General features: G+C 31.7%; 1 protein-coding gene across 7 annotated transcripts in view; it reads right to left on the bottom strand.

Annotated features, from left to right (window-relative positions):
- Positions 1 to 21,092, bottom strand: part of LOC142331610 (protein sprint-like) — a 747,263-nt gene that overhangs the window by 18,724 nt on the left and 707,447 nt on the right. Inside the window, exon 1 of one of the 7 annotated variants that reach the window (XM_075377639.1) lies at positions 4,799 to 5,121. The exons of the other annotated variants lie outside the window; for them this stretch is intronic. Within the exon in view, the coding sequence (XP_075233754.1) occupies positions 4,799 to 4,874 (76 nt within the window). The 5' untranslated portion in view covers positions 4,875 to 5,121. Of the gene's footprint in view, positions 1 to 4,798; positions 5,122 to 21,092 lie in introns of those variants that run through there. 7 annotated transcript variants of the gene reach the window in all.

Raw genomic sequence — 21,092 nt, forward strand, 5'->3', positions numbered from 1 at the left:
TGTAGTACGTTTTTCAACAAAAGTACGATCACTACATTTACACTAATTATAGATGTTTATTTAACAGACTATTTGCATTTTTTGACAGATTTTTAACACTTATAGATTAATTTCATAAAAATGTTTAAAAAAAATTAACCTTATCATACGTTTTAAAAATCCATTGTAGAGATATTAGTTTGAAAGACTTTATTATACAGACGCAAAGTAAAGTTTCAATCTAAAAGAATTTCTTTTTAGAATGGATTCATACGCACAGGTGGACGTGCACAGGCACAATATAATTGACCGTAAAATGAACGAGGGTGGTTCCGAATCGCTAAAATCTTTTTTAAATCTACAATTTTTAAGTACGTTCCATTTTTTTTTTTTTTTTGAGATGACAAGATTATAACTCACTCATGTTACCAAATGGTCGTGTCTAATGAATAAACTTGCATCATATGTTTGTCGCTAGCACGATACGCTCAACATAAAAAAAAATATATAATAAGGTATGTCATCAATTTTCCCTTCTGAGTTTGAACAGCGTATCCTACATAAGAAGGGACATTAATTTGTTGTATTACACCTTTTCTCCTAATATCTGTATTGGCTATATGAAAATCGTAGAGCACCTGAGATACAAAATAGTTTAGAAGGAAACCACTTCACTACTCACTTTCATAGTTGTGTTTTCGGGAGGGAATTGTATTGTAATTTTCATTAGCGATTTATTACATGTCACGTCTCATGACACCAAACATATTACATACATCTAATTCATTGTTTCCCAAATTTAAAATAATTGTGATTACTTGATTTTCTGGTAATTAATTACGGTTCATTATATGCGCACATACTCTTTATTTCAAACTAAATTTAATAGTTGTGTATTATCGTTATTATCTGGAAAACCGAATAAACAACATTTTTTCACGCAATACCTGAATGTTGTGGAAAATTCTAGATAAAGAAAAAACATAATTTTTCTGAACAATCAAAATGTATGTCGATCGGCTACACGACATGTAGACGGGTATTGTTTTGCAACGTACTCCTACAAATAAATTCTGCAGTGTGCAAGTAGCAAGTGAAAACCGTTAACATGAAATGTTACGCGCCCGCCACTGTTCATTAAATTGACGTCAAATACTAAAAAAAAAAATCAACATATTTAAAAAATAACTCTAATTAAACAACGGTTATTCTCGATAGCCTCTCGTGGCCTTCGAAGGATATATATTATATATGTTCATTACATAACTCTTGATTTAAAAGTAGTTAATATAAGAGTTACATTTATGTAATAATTATTGTCAAAAACTTTCTAAATAAATAAAAATAAAATTTTTATTCTATTTAGACTTACTTTAAACAGTAAGTCTCCATTGAAGAAACATAAACCGATGTGCAATAGCAGCACATGTTTAAAAATTAAAAGTAGGTCTGTGTTTATCACGCATTAAACAAAAGTTAATGTTGAATTAACTATAGAATGAAAATCCGTTAGTAAAGAATATACGAGCTACCTGAAAACATTTTAAACTACTTTTCCTTACAAATACATTCTCCAAATGAGGACAATTTTTATCACTGAAATAATTGTTAAATTTTAATCTGTTCCTTAGAAACTGCCAAAAGCGATTAGCAACATCGTAGGTAATAAATAGATTTTTGTTGATGAAAGGCAGAATATATTTTCATAATCTTCATTTTGAAAAATCATACTTCTACATTTCATAAACCGATCTATGTTTGAGGAAACAAGATTACAGAATCGCCGATTCACATACTGTATCGCGGGACGGGCAGGGAAAGGAGAGAACACTTCGAAGATATGAGCCTACGGACAGACTCCCTTTCATTCTGACGTGCAGATTCTTATGTATCCGCCAAAGAAACATAAATATTCATCGACTTTTGTGCCGCACAAAGTTTCTTATTTGAAAATAAGCTCATCCACTTTTAATAAAGTAACCGACTAATCGAAATTTTCTTACATTATGTCGGTATCTGTTTAGCGTCTACAAATCTATATATAGTCGAGCAGTTATAGCAAGGAGCTTGTGGAGTGGAGTAGAAATACGGAGTAAGTAGAGGAAAAAGCGCCTTGCTAAAACGGCTCTGCTCTACTAGTTTGTACAAACAGGATATAATTCTCAATCGTCGAGACAAATCAACATACAAGAGTTAAAAGGGGATCGTTTTGAAATAAAAGTCGATTCCCGCTTCAGATGTTTTCTTACGGAGGTTTTACCTCTGTTCTCTGTAGAAATGATCCGCTAAAATTTCTTATATTTTCCTTTTGCATCTTCTTTAAAACAAATTATACACGAATAAACGCACTCCATCGTTTTTGCCTCCGTACATTTTGCATTTCATAACTGCAAATTCCCAGATTTAGACACAAATAACGCTTATAATTATCGATTAATTAATGTAATTTTCTGTGGCTCACTTAAACGTCATTCCGGTTTATGAACAAAAACAAGACTCGACTTCCGTTCACACCGATGCGACGGTTTATTTGCGCGACAGAATGTTTTTATGTGTCCCATTCTTCCTTCTGATCTTTATGTTTACTAATGTATTTATAAACCAATCTGATGTAAATCCCACAATGTTAATTAAAAAATCAAAATGGCGTGGCTAATCGTAGTGGATTATAAGTTGACACATTTAGTTAATTGTTAACGGAAAAAAAGATTAAGATTTATTAAGTCACACCAATCCATCCAAGAATAAACGTAAAAGTAAACGGTGATAATTTCCAGACTTGTAAGTTTAAAAAAATATATATATAAAACTTCCAAAAAACAAATCACGTACTGCCTTCTTTAAGAAGCGTGAAAAGGTTTTTGGAACTAAAGCATCCAGAATTAGATTTTAATTTCAGCCGAATTTTGCAAAAATATGTTGCGATCACTTTTTAAAGATAAATGATAAAATTACGACGAAGATAGGTTTATGGACGGACAATTTGAAAGGATGACAATTTCAAATGACAGTAACAGTTGAGATGAATCCGAGTTATCTGAAACTGACATGAAGGGATTACCATAAAGTGGATAAGATTGACCCGTTATAATATTCTATTTATATATTTAATTACTTACTTTTTAAAAATAATTTAACGTAAAATACACAAAACAGAATAAAAATTAATCTATACTATTACATAATGAGGAAGAGGGTTTTTATTTCTTCGTGATAAACAAAAAAACTACCCGAATCCCAACCAAATTTCTACCCATGCTTCTTGGCATAACTGAGAAGGCTTTTAGATATTTTTCATTTCGTAAATATATATATATACGAGGGTTATTTTTTTTTCAAGGTCCGATCGGTCACGAAATTAAAACCAGTGAAAATAAAAAAAATTTTATTTGTAACAAGTACTGACATAGTTACGCTATTTCTCTACAAAGTCGCCACTTCGATTTAGACATTTGTCATAGCGTGGTACCAACTTTCCAATACCCTCGTCATAGAACGGAACCGCCTGTGTTTTCAGCCATGTTTCTATGCTGGTCTGCAGCTCGATGTCTGTGCCAAAATGTTGTCCTCCTAGCCAGCGTTTCATGCGAGCAAAGAGGTGAAAATCGTATGGAGCCAAGTCCGGGCTGTATGGTGGGTGATCAAACACTTCCCAACGAAAACGCTGCAGGGGCTTCTTTGTTACAGCTGCAGTGTGCGACCGAGCATTGTCATGGAGGAAGACAATGCCTGATGACAACATTCCTATCCGCTTCGTAGACGTTGAAGAGTCACGCAGTATGAGGCTGCAGTGATGGTCGCGCCACGTTCCATGAATTCCACCAAGAGAACTCCATTCCGGTCCCAGAACACAGTAGCCATATACTTTCTGTTGGAGAATGTTCGCTTGAACTTCTTTGGTTTACCGGGAGAATGAGAATGCATACATTGTTTGGATTGTTCTTTTGTTTCTTCAGTTTCGAAATTCAGTTTCTTCGCTCCCCAAAGAGGGTGAAGTTATGAATTAAAGATATTCATTAAGGAAAAAACAGATTAATCCTTTTACTTCATTATTACAGTTCTGCCACCACGGCGAAGAAATAAGCTACGAATATTTCGTCGTTAAAGATATTTGTACTTAAGTTACCATAATTACTAGTATTCTGTCTTTTGTAATTTAGTTTCTTTTTCAGGTTCTATAAACCGTGAATACTACAATAATTATTATTTATCAGTATTATTGACACAACCATGAGGATAACATACATTGCGGGGATCAAGGGGGTGGAGCCCTCTGGGTAGATGGAAATGGCGACCGAAACAAGTTCTGCGGGTGTCCAGGGCGCCGGTCCCCAAGGCAATTTGGGAATGGTGAGCAAAGCGAGCTCTGCGGCCATGGGATAGGCCCCTTGTCAACGGGAAGCCCTAGGAGCACCTGAGTTGGGTCCGGAATTCGCCTGGATTACCTGACCCCCGATGGTCCAAGTTCTGGCTAGATGGGCCGGCTAGTAAGTAAATAAAATAAAAACAAATAATACAATAAAAAATTAAAGCGATACACAATTTAAAAAGGATTACAAAAAATTAAGAAGCCGTATGTCTGGAAACAGGCTTCTGCTGTCTTCGAAAATACACGCAAGCATGCTCGCGTCTTTCACGCGAGCAAAGTGGCGTGTCGCCAGTGTTTTTCCCCCACTCTGACGCTGCAACAGAATAGTTCTCTCATCCGCGTCTGAAAAACCCCTTTCAACCTGCGCGAATGCTACGCTACAAAACTTAAGATTTACTGAACTAATATTTCTTGAAAGCTTCACGAATAACAAAAGCGTGTTCTACTTACGAGTTCTAGCGCAGTTCTGTGATGAGAGGCAACCTTGGAATATCACCTTGGTAACGGGCTTCATATCTACCGACATTGGCCGGTCTGGTCTTTCCACTTCAACTACGTACACTCACAATTTGTCGATCGTATTTTTACAATGAATGGAGGTTAATTAGTTGACGGTTTACGATCTATAACGGTTGTATTCAATTGTTAACATCCGTAAAATAAAAATAAAATGTTTGCAAAGCAGTAACTTTTATTCATCTGACTAAAGATTTAGTCTTCAGTAGTAGTTCATTACTATCCGATACCACGCGGTACAACAATGAAAATATAAGTAAACCTATTACAGCTTCTAATCATTAAATGACTTTTACAAAGAATTAAAACAAAACGAAAAAAATACAATAATTAAATTACGACGTATATATTTTATTATCAGGCGAAATATTAAAAACTGCAAATGTCTATATGTTTAATTTATAGATTAGCCAAAGAACGCACAGACTATTTGGCTTATAAAATACTAATTCACATTAAAATTTTTATGTAATAAAAAAAACTTTTAGTTACGGGTCGTTGGCAAAATTATCATCAGTTTATCAGGCTTATACTAGTTATCAATTAGGCCACACGTACTCAAAGTATGGTTGTGGTTACCCGCGTGGAATAATTCTTTCTTAAAAATCAATGTCATCAGTGAATAATTTTCCAATTAATTATAACTAAATAAAATGAAACGGGTTCTATTTAATTACATATTTTATTAAATAAATAAGGAAATTTACTTGAAAATTAAAAAAAAAAATTGCTTCAAAAATCTTTAATAAGTAAAAATATATTTTTTAATCCTTCAAATTTTAACTTCGATAAATCGGCATCAAGTAAAAAACTAATAACCCGTATGATTTGGCCCAGAATTTAAAAGCTCGAAATTTAAAAAAAAAAATTAAACGGTATTACTTTTAGCTTAATTTTTTTGTTACAGTATTATAATTTTTTAAGTTTATATTTATATAAAATAAAATACGAAAACGTTAAATTAAAGAAAATACGATCGAGTCTAAGCTAAGCCTTTTGGGAATCCAGAAATCTGTATAATTTGATTACCTAAGTTTTCTCATTTATTTTTTGAATTTTCGTGGAAAGATGCTTGAAAGAACACAATATCAATTAAAAATAATTACGATCAGCTTATCCTAAAGAATCTTTAATTCGGTTCAGACTTCACAGTCGAAATTTAAAAAAATTGAATGTTTTTTTCTAACTTTAGCGAGTTTATTTTCATTAAAAAAATATATATTAAAAACGCTATTCATACGGAAAAAGGACGTTCATGTGAAAGGAAAATGCGAAAAAGATAACCCTTGTTAAAAATAAGACAAAGAAGAACAGAAGTATGACGTAAATACTACTATCGAGCGCGAGCTAAGCCCCGTTTGGAAGACGGAAATATGTATAATTTTAATTCAATAAATAATGACAAAAAAAAAGAAAAATATCTTCGAATTACTTAAAATGATTTAACTTTTCGTTACAAAAAAAAAAAAAAAATCATCCGTTTAAATTATCTGGAAAACATAAAACCAGCCCCCACCACAGAAGGAAACCGTCTAGATAACGCTATAGCTTTAGAAGGAAAAGTACAGTAATCGGTTCAATTTGGGCATATGCGGTTCTGACCAGATCTTGACGTTTTAACAGTTAAGGAACCCAAAAAACCGGATGGAAATTTTCCGGATGTTAATGTTCGTATGTACGTGTGTATGTGTTCGGTATTGGCCTCTAAATCGCCTTATATCTCCGGAACTACTGGACCGATTTTGACCAAACTTGGTCAGATTACTTTTATTTATGGGGCATTGATGTCGTTAAATTTTCATCTTAAAAGGTCAAGGGGGTTAGGCTGTACAGCAACATCACCTTCAGTATCTCGATATTTCGCCTAATTAAGGTCATATTTTTCTTAGGCACATTTGTTAACAGTTAAAAAATAACATTTGCAAAAAAATTTTTAAAATCGCTCCTTCACCCCAAAAAATGCTCTAAACTACTGCACTGTTGTTTCAGGTAAGCGGTAAAATTAAATAAATGAATAATATTTTAAGTGTAAAAAACTAACTCGGTCTGGCAGGTCTCGAACTCCGATCGCTCGATTAACACGGTGTTTTAAGCCTCGCGGCTTCACCGGTCTGCCGACCGTACAAGCGGAATTTGTTCTATGTAAGTTGTGGGAATTACATTAGTTTTGTTAGTACCGACCATTGCCGCTAGTACCGCCACTCCCCCCGCGCGAATTAAATACAGTATGCGCGCGCGCTTTAGTTGGAATCATTAAATTAAATTAAATTAAAAATATTATATTTAAATAAAATGATAAATATTTTAAATGAAGTAATGGGTGTAAGCCGTGTATCAGCTAAAACAACCCAAAGTTGTAGAAACGCGGCTTTAGCCGTGTGACGGGTCCTACAACTGTTATCAATTTTTTTTTAGTCAGTTTTTCCCCCACCCTACTCCCTGGGCCGGATCCACAACAAAACAAAGCACAGCCCAGGGGGTTGTCTACTCAAACGGACCTCCTCGTTCGCCGACCATAAGTCTAGTCTGACAGGTCAGCGCACAGGTTACATCTTTTCATTGTCTGCCTCTAACCACTAGGGCGGGGTATCCAAGACCGACTATGTAGTTTTTAGTCGGTTAAAAATCATAAATCTAATTGACTTTCAATTACAAACTTATCATGAATTAAAATATAATATTTGGCAAGAAACTTTTATTAAAAAACACCTTAGCTGTTTGATGTTAAAAGTATTTGGGGTTATCGGCTAAATCATTCGTTTTCAAAGTGGGCGATAATGCCACCTTGTGGGAGCTGGTGCCCTTCAAGGAAGCGGTAGAAGACCCAAAAAAAATTGGAAGCGTTTAATCGGTCTACAAAGGCGATGGCTGATTAAAAATAAAGGCAAAAATTATGTTTTCCTGATATTTAAAACTAAAATTGATGATCGATTGTTTTACGTTTTCTGACAGCACCCCATCGGCGTATTTGTCTGAACGTAGATTTAGTGCTGTAGCAACGTGCTAATCAAAAAGAGAAATTGGCTGCATGTTACCGAATGCGGCGACTTACGGCTGTTTTTAAGTAAATTCGAGCCTGATATTAAGAAACTCGTTAAAGAACATCAGATTCACATTAATGTAAGTGTAATTTTTCAATTGAAAACTTTGTTTTAATTATTATATTGTTATATTGAATATGCTATCACTGTTATTGTTATAAAATTACAATTTTTTTGAAAACAGTTTTAATAAAAAATATTTCCAAATATGATTAAATATGCGTTTTAATTATTTTCATTTAAAATGTAAGGATATGCCAAGTTTAAAAACAAAATTTGCAATTATTATTTTTAACAGATAGTAATTTTAAAATTTTGGGGCTAAAAGATTTTTGATTCTCTATGTGGGCGGCGAGCGAAAACGTTTGAGAATCAATGGGCTAAATTAATTAAATACTTCAGAAGATACGCCTTAGGTTATGGTTATTTGCCTAATATCGCGGTCGCTTCGTCAGTAGATTGTTCTTTTATCTACATCCATCCCTATCCATTATCTTTTATCCTATACTCCTCAGTGGTTTTCCGTTGCTTTCTTCTTTTTTTTTTTATTAATGGCCCAACGGCTGTGATATAAAATCGCAGGAATCTGAGTTATGGTATCTTTAGCAAGTGATTTGATGGAGGTTTTATGTATAAATCCATTTGGAGATTCTTTTCTTTTCCCGTATGGTGGCTACATAAAATCACCAACAGCTGAAGTCCTTATCATTTAAAGTCGGGCCAGCTAATACAAAGAATAGTAATGATAAAATATTATCCGCATACTACTAAGTTTTGTTAATTCTACTTTTTGATTTTGTACAAGAAAAAAAACTGAAAATTTACGTTAAGTTAAATGTACACATCTATAACATACATGAGTTCCACGTATCTGGTTTATGTAACTTGGAAACGATTTAATTATTTTCATAATTATTTATTCAACTTTTGCGATAACTTTTGTGTTAAGAGATAACCGATTCTATTAATTTTTTCAAAAAAAATCAGAGAAAAAATTGTTTTAAGAGACAATTTTTTTCTTTTTAATTTCATAAATTCTCGTCTTTAAAAATTTGATTTTTAACTGTTTACTTTTTACTTTTTCAGCCCGTCAATTAAAAAAAAAAAAAAAATAACATTGTTCTCTAAGCGAGTTTTAAGCGAAAAAGAAACAATTTTCAATTTTTATCAAAGGGTTATAGCATTAATAATTCCACAGAGGAATCGCAAGTTTAATTTCCGTACGTTTTAATAAACAATGAACTCTGAAAATTCGCTTCGGGACTACTTTGATTTTTTTTGTACGGTTCAGTAGTATAACATGCTGTACATTAAAGGGAAATTTTTACAAGCTCAAAAAAAAATTTACAATCCTTAATAACAGGCGGAGTCACGTAAAAAAACGATGATATGCAGGAGGTATACAACTGGGGCTATTAACGATGAGTCTGATAAGAAAAAAACTGACGATGACTAATCGAAAATATCAAAGTTACATACAAATAACCGTACTGAAATAGCTATAGACAAGTTTTTGCCGTACGTTGAAAGTCGTGATCAATTGTCGTTACGGAAAATTAATAATTTCTTAAATTTACAGTTAATAATCGTAAAAACAGCAATTTTTTTTACTGGTTTTACATTTAATTTCCCGATCTCCGTGGCGGAATGGTAGTGTCTCGGACTTCAATCTGGAGATCCCGGGTTTGAATCCCAATCAGGCATGGGATTTTTCATGCGCTACAAAATTCCAATTCCATATTCCACGCACAAGCTTCTAGCTTATGTGGTGATATCATCAAGCCAAAAGAAAAAAAATTTAAGGATTATCTATTCGGAAAAATGTTCAAGTAATAAATTTATTTAATAACGATTTCTTTTGCGAGAAAATTTATAAATTTTGTTAATTTATTGGAATTCATTACAAATGATGGGGAGTAGACCGAATTTTTAATGCTTTATCGTCAGGGATTCATCGATTACAATTTACCGAATGAAATTTTTAAACGATTAAGTTTTCGTGAATTTAATACGAATAAAAGTTTTCATTTTGAGAAACGATTCACAGTATTTAAATACAAAAAAAATAATAAAGTCCCCTATTAACATAGTCTGAATTCGTTAAATTTTTCTTCCCTCTGCGTTTTCCCTGATATGTTCCGATTTCAAAAACTGTACACAAAAATTCGATATACATGTTATTTGTCAGTATAGTCCGGTCGAATTAAGTTTTATAAGATATAATCTATCAGGTTTTATTTTAAACAAAATCACACCTCTCTTATTTAAACATAAAACCAGAATAATTTACGGAAGAAACCGTTGTAATGAATTAACACCCCAATTTCAAAACGGGATAAAATTTTTAATTTCTTTCAAAGACTGAATTGAGCCATTGTTACTTCCTCTTTTTAATGAAAATAAGATAAAACTGTCAATCAAACGGTTGAAAATATAGATGAGTCGTGATGTATTCGCAATGAATACAGTTTGACTCAACTATATTTTCCAAAACGTACGATAAACGTTTTGGAAAATTGGAATCGGCTAATCCTATATTTATGAAGAATCAGATCTCTTGGTATCCCTCACTATATCTACGCAACTACTCCTCTAACATTTCCAGCCCGGTTAAATGAAGATCCTTGTAAACTAGTTGTAAAGACGGTTCTTTCCAAGTAGCCACTTCTTCACGGCTTGATTCGCACTACTTCTAAAGATGTCAGTAGTATACGACACCGACAATAACGGAACTGAAAATTAAGAATACACGATGTGCGTACGATCCACGACACGGAAGATATTTAAGTGTTGCTGCCGTCTTCAGTAGTCGCACGTAAATGAAAGAAGTAGAGAAACGGATGAAAAATATTCAAAACGAAAAATTACCCGATTTTATCGAACGGATGGATTCCCGATCACGTAAAAACAGCAGTTTGTGATATACATCGAAGAATCTAAAGATGTCAACGACTTCCATCGGAAAAATAACTACCGTTTAAAAATCACTCAAACGTACATCTGAATTTTTTGCTTTTGCTTTCAGACGTAAAACTTTCCCTATTAGCATACCGGTGACGGTACAGATGAAATTGAGTTCATGAAGCACAGACGAATACGAATGACCTTCAGGCAGAAAGCCAGCGGTATAGAAAAAAGTAACCCACCGGGTTGGTCTAGTGGTGAACGCGTCTTGCTAAATCAGCTGATTTGGAAGTCGAGAGTTCCAGCGTTCAAGTCCTAGTAAAGTCAGTTACTTTTTACACGGATTTGAATACTAGATCGTGGATACCGATGTTCTTTGGTAGTTGGGTTTCAACTAACCACATATCTCAGGAGTGGTCGAACTAAGACTACACTTCATTTACACTCATACATATCATCCTCTGAAGTATTATCTGAACGGTAATTACCGGAGGCTAAACAGTAAAAAAGAAAAAGGTATACAAGATAGTAGTAGATGATAACAGCGATCGTGTAGCTGAATACGAGGAATTAGATAATGCATAATTAGTTGTAGTATGAAAGAAAAAAATATATATATATATATTAATTCAAATGATATTTTAACATGGAAGAAATAAATATCTGTATGTCACATTAATGAACTGAATTTGAAACGGCTTCTAATAACAGGAAATTTAATTTCACATAATTTGAAGCAATTTCACATAATTTAAAGTTAAATTATAACGGTTTAGAAAAAGTGTAATTGAAGTTTTGAGCGAAATTCTTCTGTCAATAATTTAAAAAAAGTAAATTATTGTAAAACGTTATGTTAATTAAACCACAGAGGCTAATAACTACATAAAAATATAATAATTGCAGCTAAAGAAAAGCGGAGAAAAATACATTCTAGGAATTATGTCTAGAACAAAACCGGTGAAAGTTTATAACCGATTTTATCGCCGCTTAAATTTAAATTTCACGCACCTCAAATTTTTATTAAATTTAACAACAAAATAGATTCTGGAAAAATAAAAACCATTCTCATTTTTAATTTCGTTTAAATTAACCGATATGAATTTTTACATGTGATATTCAATTAATCTTTTAGTCGACAGACCTTTGGAACCTATAGTACAGTTTTTCTCTGTCATGTCAACGTATTGGCTGTTCGTTTACAGTCTGTAAATTCGAACTATAGCACCAAAAGTTCAACAACATGAAAAAAGAATAGAAAACAACTCACAGAAATAAAATTTATCGCTATATTATTAAAAATATATTTTATGCGATAAACACAAATTGAAGTGAACAATGAAGAAACTTTCTTATATAGTTCTTTGACTCATCAAATGTTATAATCCTGGAGCTAGCGTCCTTTTATATGACTAATTTACATCTGGCCGGAAACATGTTAAAGTTTTAGTTTAGTAAATGACAGACAGATAAGGTCAGTAGAAAAATGTTGTGCGGTTACTTTAGCTGATAATAAAATGATTAACTAGTAACGTGTTTGATTTTGTATTCATTTACAAGATATTTTTCTTCCTTTTCCTACACAAATTATTGACCAACAATTAGCATAAAGAACCGATGGGTAGAGACTTCTGGTCGGTTTCGAATCAAATGAATTGCGCTAAACAGCGCGAGTTATTACAGGTAGGAGCATATGTAAAAATACTGAAGCGTAGAAAATTCCTACATATAAATTAAATTGTGTTTAGATTTTATTTATTTCTTAATTAAACACGTTACATTATATGTAAAAAATGAAACGTTTTCGGACGTACGGTTTAACAGTATTTTCGTTTAATTTTAGCATCCCGAATTCATGTCACAAATTCGCATTACATTTAAGCGCCTATTTTGCTACGGTAGACCTAGGAACGTATGCCTCAAGAACAACTGAAAGGAGAGGAGGGGTGCTGAACATTTCTCATAAATCTAATTACTGCAAGGAATAAAAAAAGAAATATTTTTATAATTAATCGAGTTCATACTCGATTAATTTGATTTACAAACTTCACAAGCGAAAATAACAGGCTTATTATTATTTCTTTAATAAGCCTGTCATTCTTATTTTTTTTAGTAATAACAAATTATTCATTCAACATATTTTTTTATGTATTTTAATAAACGAAATACCTGATGATGACAAATATGGAATAAGTGCTGTAACACAAAAAATGCATAAATTTAATCACAACGTGATTATTTTTTTAAAATAATTTTATTCTATTAAACACTTATTAGGATGAAATATAACACCATAGTACAGAATAGATAACATTATTAACGCAAGACTAACCTTTCATCCCAATTCATTCTTTTATACTAGATATTAATTATAAAATCATTTAATACTTGCCATTACATCGTTATGTAACGACTATCTTTAACTTTTATTTTACTTTTTTTTTAATATGACGTACAACAAAAATGCATATATAAAAGTTATACGAATACATATTCTACAACGCTTACCAGACTGTAAATAAATTAACGAAGAATAAAATAGTTTAGTAAATTTTAATGAATTTTTAAAAATTAATAGCACCGTAAATGGGGAAAAATGTTGTCCAAACTAATTAGAGAACAAACATTATCTGAACCGATCAGAGTCGGCTTTATAATTCCAAATAATTAATGAAATATTAAAAGATAGAATATCCGAGTGCAAAAATTATAATGATATGAAAAAAAGAACTTGAAACAACAAAGATTACATTTTACATTTTTTCTTCCTTGTACGAAATAAAGGAAGTATTGTGATCGCGAAAAATTTAGGTTTACAGATTTCAAAGGAAATATCAATTTTGACTAGTTTCGGCGTGAGGTCTGTACGTACGTATTTATCACGCATACTCAAAAACTATTCCCCGTAGGATGTTGAAATTCTGGATTTAGGACTGTTATATCATCTAGTTGTGCACCTCCCCTTTTGACTGCAATCGACTGGACCAAAAGTGTCCAAAAATGCCCAAAATAAAAAAAAAATTGGATTTTGGACTTTTTTCTTAACTGCAGTAATAAGCCCTCATTGTGAGCTTTTCAACGATGTATCATAAAAGGTACTTATTTTCATTGGTTTCAGAGTTCTAGGCAAATAAAATTTTAATTAATGAAATATTTGGATCTTAGGGAAAGGCAAATCGGTTAGAATCAGACATCATATCCTTTTTCTTTTTTAATTTAAATATATCGATTTATTAATAATTATAAACTCTCAATGTAAAAAAAAAATTAAGATGAATAATAATTCAATAACAAAAAAATATGAAAAAAATATCAGAAGTTTTTAATGAAATAAAATTTTATATATTTTTCATTTAAAAAAAAAAGTGTAAATGTAATTTAATAGGCATACAAGGTTACGTGTTCCACATCAGATTTTTATGGTTTTGTAAGAGATATTAGGAAAAACTGAAATGAGCGGCGGTAATTCATAATTTTTTTAAGTTCCTTGAAGATCATCATTAAAAAAATTATTATTATTTACCTTATTTGGGGACTCTATGGTAAATATAACGAACTTTTTTATTTACTTTTTGTAAAAGTAAGTTAAGTAAACTTTCCACAATATCTCAGCAGTGGGGTTTTATTGCGTTTTCCAAAAAATTATTTTCTATAAAAATTCATGTCTTCTAAAAAGCGGTTCTCCAAAACGTAGAAACGTTTACACTCAAGGACATGTTTTACTACCTAGAAAGAATACGCATCGCATTACAAAAACTCGTAACCTCTAGAACAGTCCACGCCCATTAATGAAAAATAGAACATTTCTCAAGTTCATACCACGGTATTGTATAATATAATTATAAATTATAATTTATACATATATTATATATATAGTAGTAACCCATTCAAGGTCAAATATGTCCACTACACATATGTGATATTATAAAATCCATAAATATAAATAAGCATTATCTTTTAATACAATTTAAATCAAAGCGTAAAATTTCATACTATAAAATGATATAAATTTAAACGTATTCGACTGGCAGAAATACTACAACACGTTTGTTTTGATTAGCAGCCTTCCCATTTTATTACGTATTATTCCATTTATTTTACTAAACGAACGTAAGATAGAAGGAAAAAAGTCCAGACTTAAGCGCTAGATAGAAGAAAAAATTCAACTAAAATAAACCTACCCCCAAAGTACAACAGCCTCCTTGGGAAATCCGATTAGAAGCCTAAAACGTATTTTCGTGAATTACTCAGGCAAAACCCACGATGAATTCGCATTTCATGCAATATATCAAGCGGTTACAGTCAATTAAAAAGAAGTTAACGAATTATTTATTCGTATTTTTCCCCCTCATAGACAGAAGAACCGCTAAACCGATCTTGATGAAACTTGCTTGAAGTAAATAAACAGAATCAAAATATGTTAGAAAACGAAAGAAAATGAGGTAACCGCTTTAGTTTTTTATATTGAAGTGAAGTTTTTAGTTAATTTTTTTTTTAAATTTAAAAAGACTGAAATTTTTTTCACCGAGTAAATTTACCTTTTTTCCCCTGTTTAGCCTCCAGGTGATTCCCGGAGGCTAAATAGGAAAAACAGATATTACTTCAGATCAGTTATTACTTCAGAGGATGAATGAGAATGATATGTATGAGTGTAAGTGAAGTGTAGTCTTGTACAGTCTCAGGTCGACCATTTCTGAGATGTGTGGTTAATTGAAACCCAACCACCACAGAACACCGGTATCCACGATGCAGTATTCAAATCCGTATAGAACTGCCTTTACTAGAATTTTAACGTTGGAATAAATTTACCTGAGCCGACTAAAATTTACGTTCTCCAATAATTTAAATAAAATCACACGAACAAATTGAGTTTTTATGAAAAAAAAGTTACATGGAAAATATATATATATATATATATATATATATATATATATATATATATAAATATATATATATAAAAAATTATTATTAATTTTAGGGGTTCACAGCAGAAAACCTCACTAAATGCTAATCTCAAATATAATTTTAATCATTAAAAATTTAAAACTTAAATGAAACCATTGCCTCAATTAATTCTCATACGATGAAATTAAATCTAATATGCAGTCACATTACCTAACTCATTTGGATGATTTAAATTAAAAAAAAAAAAAAAAATAGTAATCTTCAGGTATAGAACAACATATTTTATTTATTTTTATTTATATTTATTTTATTTATATTCACAACATATGTTCAAAGTGGCTGCCCCGTTCGGTAATGCACATATGAACTCTTTTTACCACATTCGAAGTCACTTTGTGGACCAGGTGAATACTGATGTTAATCTCCGTTATTACGTTAATCTTTAATTCCTCCAGTATGTGTGGTCTGTTTTATAGACCTTTCCTTCAGATAACCCTACAGGAAGAAATCTGGAGACGTCAAATCGGGTGAAGATGGGGACTATAATCCTTTAGAGATGATATTCTCGACAAAAAACTTGTGCAAGAAATGTATGGTTTCATTAGATGTGTGATATGTGGCACTGTCCTGCTGGAACCAGCAATCACGTTCATGATCTTCAAGAACCGCAATAAACTGTGTAATAATATCTTAGTACACAACAGTGTTCAGCTGTAGTTTCAAAGAAAATGGGGCCTACTATTAGACGATGTGATACGGCACACATTTCCGTTTTCTGAGAGTGTAAGGGGTTTTCATGTAACACATGTGGATTTTCAGTCGACCAAATTCTAGTCGTTTGACTGTTCACGTAGCCACTAAAGTGAAACCACAACTAATCAGTGAAGAAAACACGGTCTAGCTCTGAAGTTCCACAGTTGTCATCAAATGACCGAAACCACGTACAGTACACTACGCGCTTTTCTTCACCGGCTTCTCTATTAAAAAAACTGCGAACATGATACGTACGAAAGTGTAACCGCTTCATCGCTCTCTGAACACTTCCATATGAAATCTGAGATCGCGCTGATAGTCTCCTCAAGCTTTTTGAAGGCAAATGCCGCATCACATTCTTAACCTCAGCCGGTATATAATCAGTCAAAACGACCGGTCTCCCAGTTCTCTTCTTTGTCTGCAACTGATCCTCATTCTCTAAAATGGGCGATTAATCTCGTTATAGTCAAACCGTTGGTACCGCCACATCCGGATATCCCACGAAATTCGTCTAGAACACGTGCATAAGAACGACTTGAAACATAATGTTCGACAATGAAAACTCGTTGCTCTTGCGAAAACAACATATTTAACAAGCAATAAACAAAGCACTACTGCAATTGTCGTGTGATTCATAAAAATGGCATCTGGGTTGTTGATGTTAATACCTGTGGTGTTATCTTGCGGTAGCCGATAGAACGTTTTCAACTAACATTTAAAAATTATTTAAATTATAAAGGAAATGGATGGTAAGAGGTTAGGAAGAATCGTAGCAAGTGACAAATTATAGCATCTACATTGCTATAATCGGATTACCGATCGACGATTTTGATCGATCCCCTTTAAATATTCGACGAAACAAACTGATTTTCCTTCATATATTAAAGAATTATCCGAAATGAAAGTTCACTGTCGACGATCATATTTAATCTATAACTGAAACCTCAAACAGGTCGAGTAATTTTCTTGTAAAGGCCGTAGAAGATATATAAAAATATATCTTAAAGTTGAGGAAACCGAAGCATTACGCGACCGTCGTAAGATCCGAGTCACTATATACCGCCGAATGTACGACCTTAGAGACCAGGGAGAAATAAACAAACTTGAAAACATAAATAGGAAAATACTAGGACCTACTAAAGCAGAAGACGGTTGCAAACCAAGAAAAAGTGATGAATTTGACCGAAGGTAGACAGACGCGATCAGGAAACGCAGACTTGCCTTCTGTAGGCACTTTGATGAGAACAGGCAAAAACAAAGTTACCGATAGAAAGACAGCTACTAACCAACTGGTTTAAACAGGTCAAGAAAATCCAAAAAAAAGATACTAATACACCAAATCTCAAAGACGTGTTTCGAGTTTTGTACGAACAAAAACTTAAAATGTGAAGGATTCCAGAAAAAACGGAAGAACAGAATGGATCCAGCAAAGGCGAAAACACTCACGCAAAATGAAAACGTACCGGGAACAAAAGAAAAGCTATGTCAATAAGTAAAACTATTTATCGTGGTCATACAGAAAAAAGTGTCGATTTAAAAAAAAAAAAATGTAATAACATTTACTGAAAAACGTTTTCTAATCTACCCTAATCGGAGGAATTCAAGGTAATGTGGACAGTTTTAATGCAGATAAAAAGATGTAATAGCTTGTATTGAATCTATGTTAACTCAAAAAAAAAAAAAAAAAAAAAATGGCAAGTGTATGGCACACACAGAGAGATATGTAAATAAAGATGTAACCTACTTATATGTTCTATAATCAGATATCTGACCTAAATTTTTTATATACTATTCTGCATCGTATTTCTGAATTTATAAATTACAATTATATGGCGTAAAGCATCCCTACTTTGCTTCATTTTATTTCTGCATTACTTTTTTTTATACATTTTCTAACTTTAGTCACATTATGTTTCTGTCGATCTGTTTCAAGATTAACAGGTCGGAAAATTTTCTTCAAAATAGCCTGGGTGATATTAGTTAATTCATCATAATTTTTTTCTACAAATCGATGAAATTTTTCAATAAAATGAAGACAAGTAACCTTTTATGACTACTTTTTAACCCGATTCGATAATGTAAACGCGAGTATAATGCACCAGAAAAAGACTAAAAGATCTATATAATTTTTTCTTCAGAATCCTCGCCCGATTTGAATGATCTTTGGACCATTCCGATTGTTCCATTTTTTTTCAAGTCGTAGCTATTAAACAGTAGATCTATGGTAAATTTCATACGAAATGTTTACCCGAAGAGATGCGTTATGAACAGCAGTTCTCAATTGCAGCAATATTTATTATTAATTGATGGAAACAGTATTTTCTTCCTCGCACCAATAAACGTTTTATTTTTAATAACTATTCAAATTTTCATCATCAACATATCAAACGAACATAACGGTATATATACATATAATTTAACATCGTGTATCAATAGCTATAAATTTAAAAACAAAAAATCTGACACAACAAAGTTTTAACACTTTCTGGCATTGATTATTTATTTTTATAGTGGAAAAATAATTATACATGTAAAAAGTTACCTAAGATTTTTTTTTTAAGGAATGGGAATTGATTATTTATGATGAAGTTCGGTATTTTTTAATTTTCTCTGCTCTTCCAACTCCAAAATCACCTTCCAAGAAATTTGTTTTGATTTTCTACGTTTATTGTGTTAAATGAAATTAAAAAAATAATCAGCTAAAAAAACCCAAGAAAATGTTATCTAAGATTTCATTTTTTGTATAGGGAGTGAATTATAATGAAATTTTGTTGTAATATAAAAATTAAAACATTACTGTTTAAAATTTTAATAGTAAAATTTTAAATAAACCTAAACAATTTTTGAAAGATTTAGAAAAATATCGATATTTTTAAACTTTAATCGGCTCCCCCACCGCGAATATTGCCCCCAAAGTATTCTTTGGATTGCTTCCACTACCACGATGCCTAGGAAGACAATAAAAAAAATCGATTAAAATATATGCAAATAAATAAAAATATCTTTTTAATTTTTGGGTATGGGAGAATTTTGGTGGTAATTTCTTTTTAAATAATAAAATACCATTCACGAATATACTGAACTTAGTATAAAAAGGAGTTATGTTTGCAAAATTTTAAGAAAATTGACCCTCCCCCCAAACCCTGCATATATGACCTAATAATTTTACTAACAAATTACCCTATATACACGAGTCGTACAATATTTCATCAAAATTATTCTATCCAGTCAAAGGTTATTAAGCTTCAAACACGCCAACGCACGTATATACGTACGAACAATATCCCCCGCTTTGATTTTTGGGGTTCGCTGAACCATGAAACGTCGAGAAATGCAAAAAAACCCAAACTCTATTTTTTGACTGATTAACATACTTTCTCTTACAGTATGATACTAGAGCTATGATGGCAAGAAAGTAAAAAGGAACTCCTCGGTACTTGCCTGGATGAATCAAAGTAAACCACGGTAAAACCTTGATCAGAGCAGGGTTACAAAATATATAATTATAAAAAAAAATAAATGGTTAAACTTCACATTAACATTTAAAAATAATAAATACATGAAAAAATAGTATAATAAATTTTTGTAGACATAAAATAACACCAGAATAAATAATAATTCAGAAGGCACAAATGAAAATTTTTTGAATATATATATATATATATATATATGGAAACGGTAAACAGGATTAAAGGTTTTACATTAAAAGTGAGTAATAAAGTTTTTTGAATTAGTATTGTTATTGGCTGCAGATATTGCGAACGTTCACAAAATAATTTTTATATTAATTTTGTTATTATATAACGTCAAACAGTTTTATTTTTCCAATTTATAGAATTCAATGCACACACACATATATATATATATATATATATATATATATATAGACCGGATTATATGCATTTGCATATTAAGCCCATTCTTACCGGTTATTGCACATTTTCCTTAAAATCGAATGATGCATATTTTTGCTATATTTACAATATTTTTCGGTAGAGTAGCTTGTTAATAAATGAAATCTTACGTTGTAGCCGGCCAAACCTATTAGCTACACGGCTCTTAGCAGCCGTGGAACAGCACCTCTGACTATGTTTAGATATCTTAAATAATCGTTAATTATCGAATTTATCTATATGTTATTCAACTACTTATTACTAAATGTATACTGATTTTGAAATAAAAATAAACTAAAAATTACAATTTTTTTATTATTTAAAGTTGAATATTTTGACACTTTTCATGCATATTTTAAGCTTTTTATGTTGCATATAATCCGGCCTCTATATATATTTTAAAAAAACGTTATTTAATCTGAATGTTAATCTATAGTTTATTAAATTAATCCCAGTAAAAACTAATATATATAAAAAAAATACGTACTCATTTTTAAATTGTTAAAAAGAATTACGTTTAACAAAAACTATGAGGAATAAACAAAACAATACTTACTAGCATATTATTTCATTTTTCCTTTTGTTCTTGTTTATATTAAAAACAAAAACACGGAGGAACTACGTATAAATTTTAACCTAGCAACAAAAAGATGTAAAGCTTTATTGAAAAACTTTACAGTAGAAAACACATATGTTAAATGTAACACATTTTTGTTTTTGTTAACGATTGAAAAC

Source organism: Lycorma delicatula, chromosome 10 (genome assembly GCF_047948215.1).
Source record: "Lycorma delicatula isolate Av1 chromosome 10, ASM4794821v1, whole genome shotgun sequence".
Classification (NCBI taxonomy): Eukaryota; Metazoa; Arthropoda; class Insecta; order Hemiptera; family Fulgoridae; genus Lycorma; species Lycorma delicatula.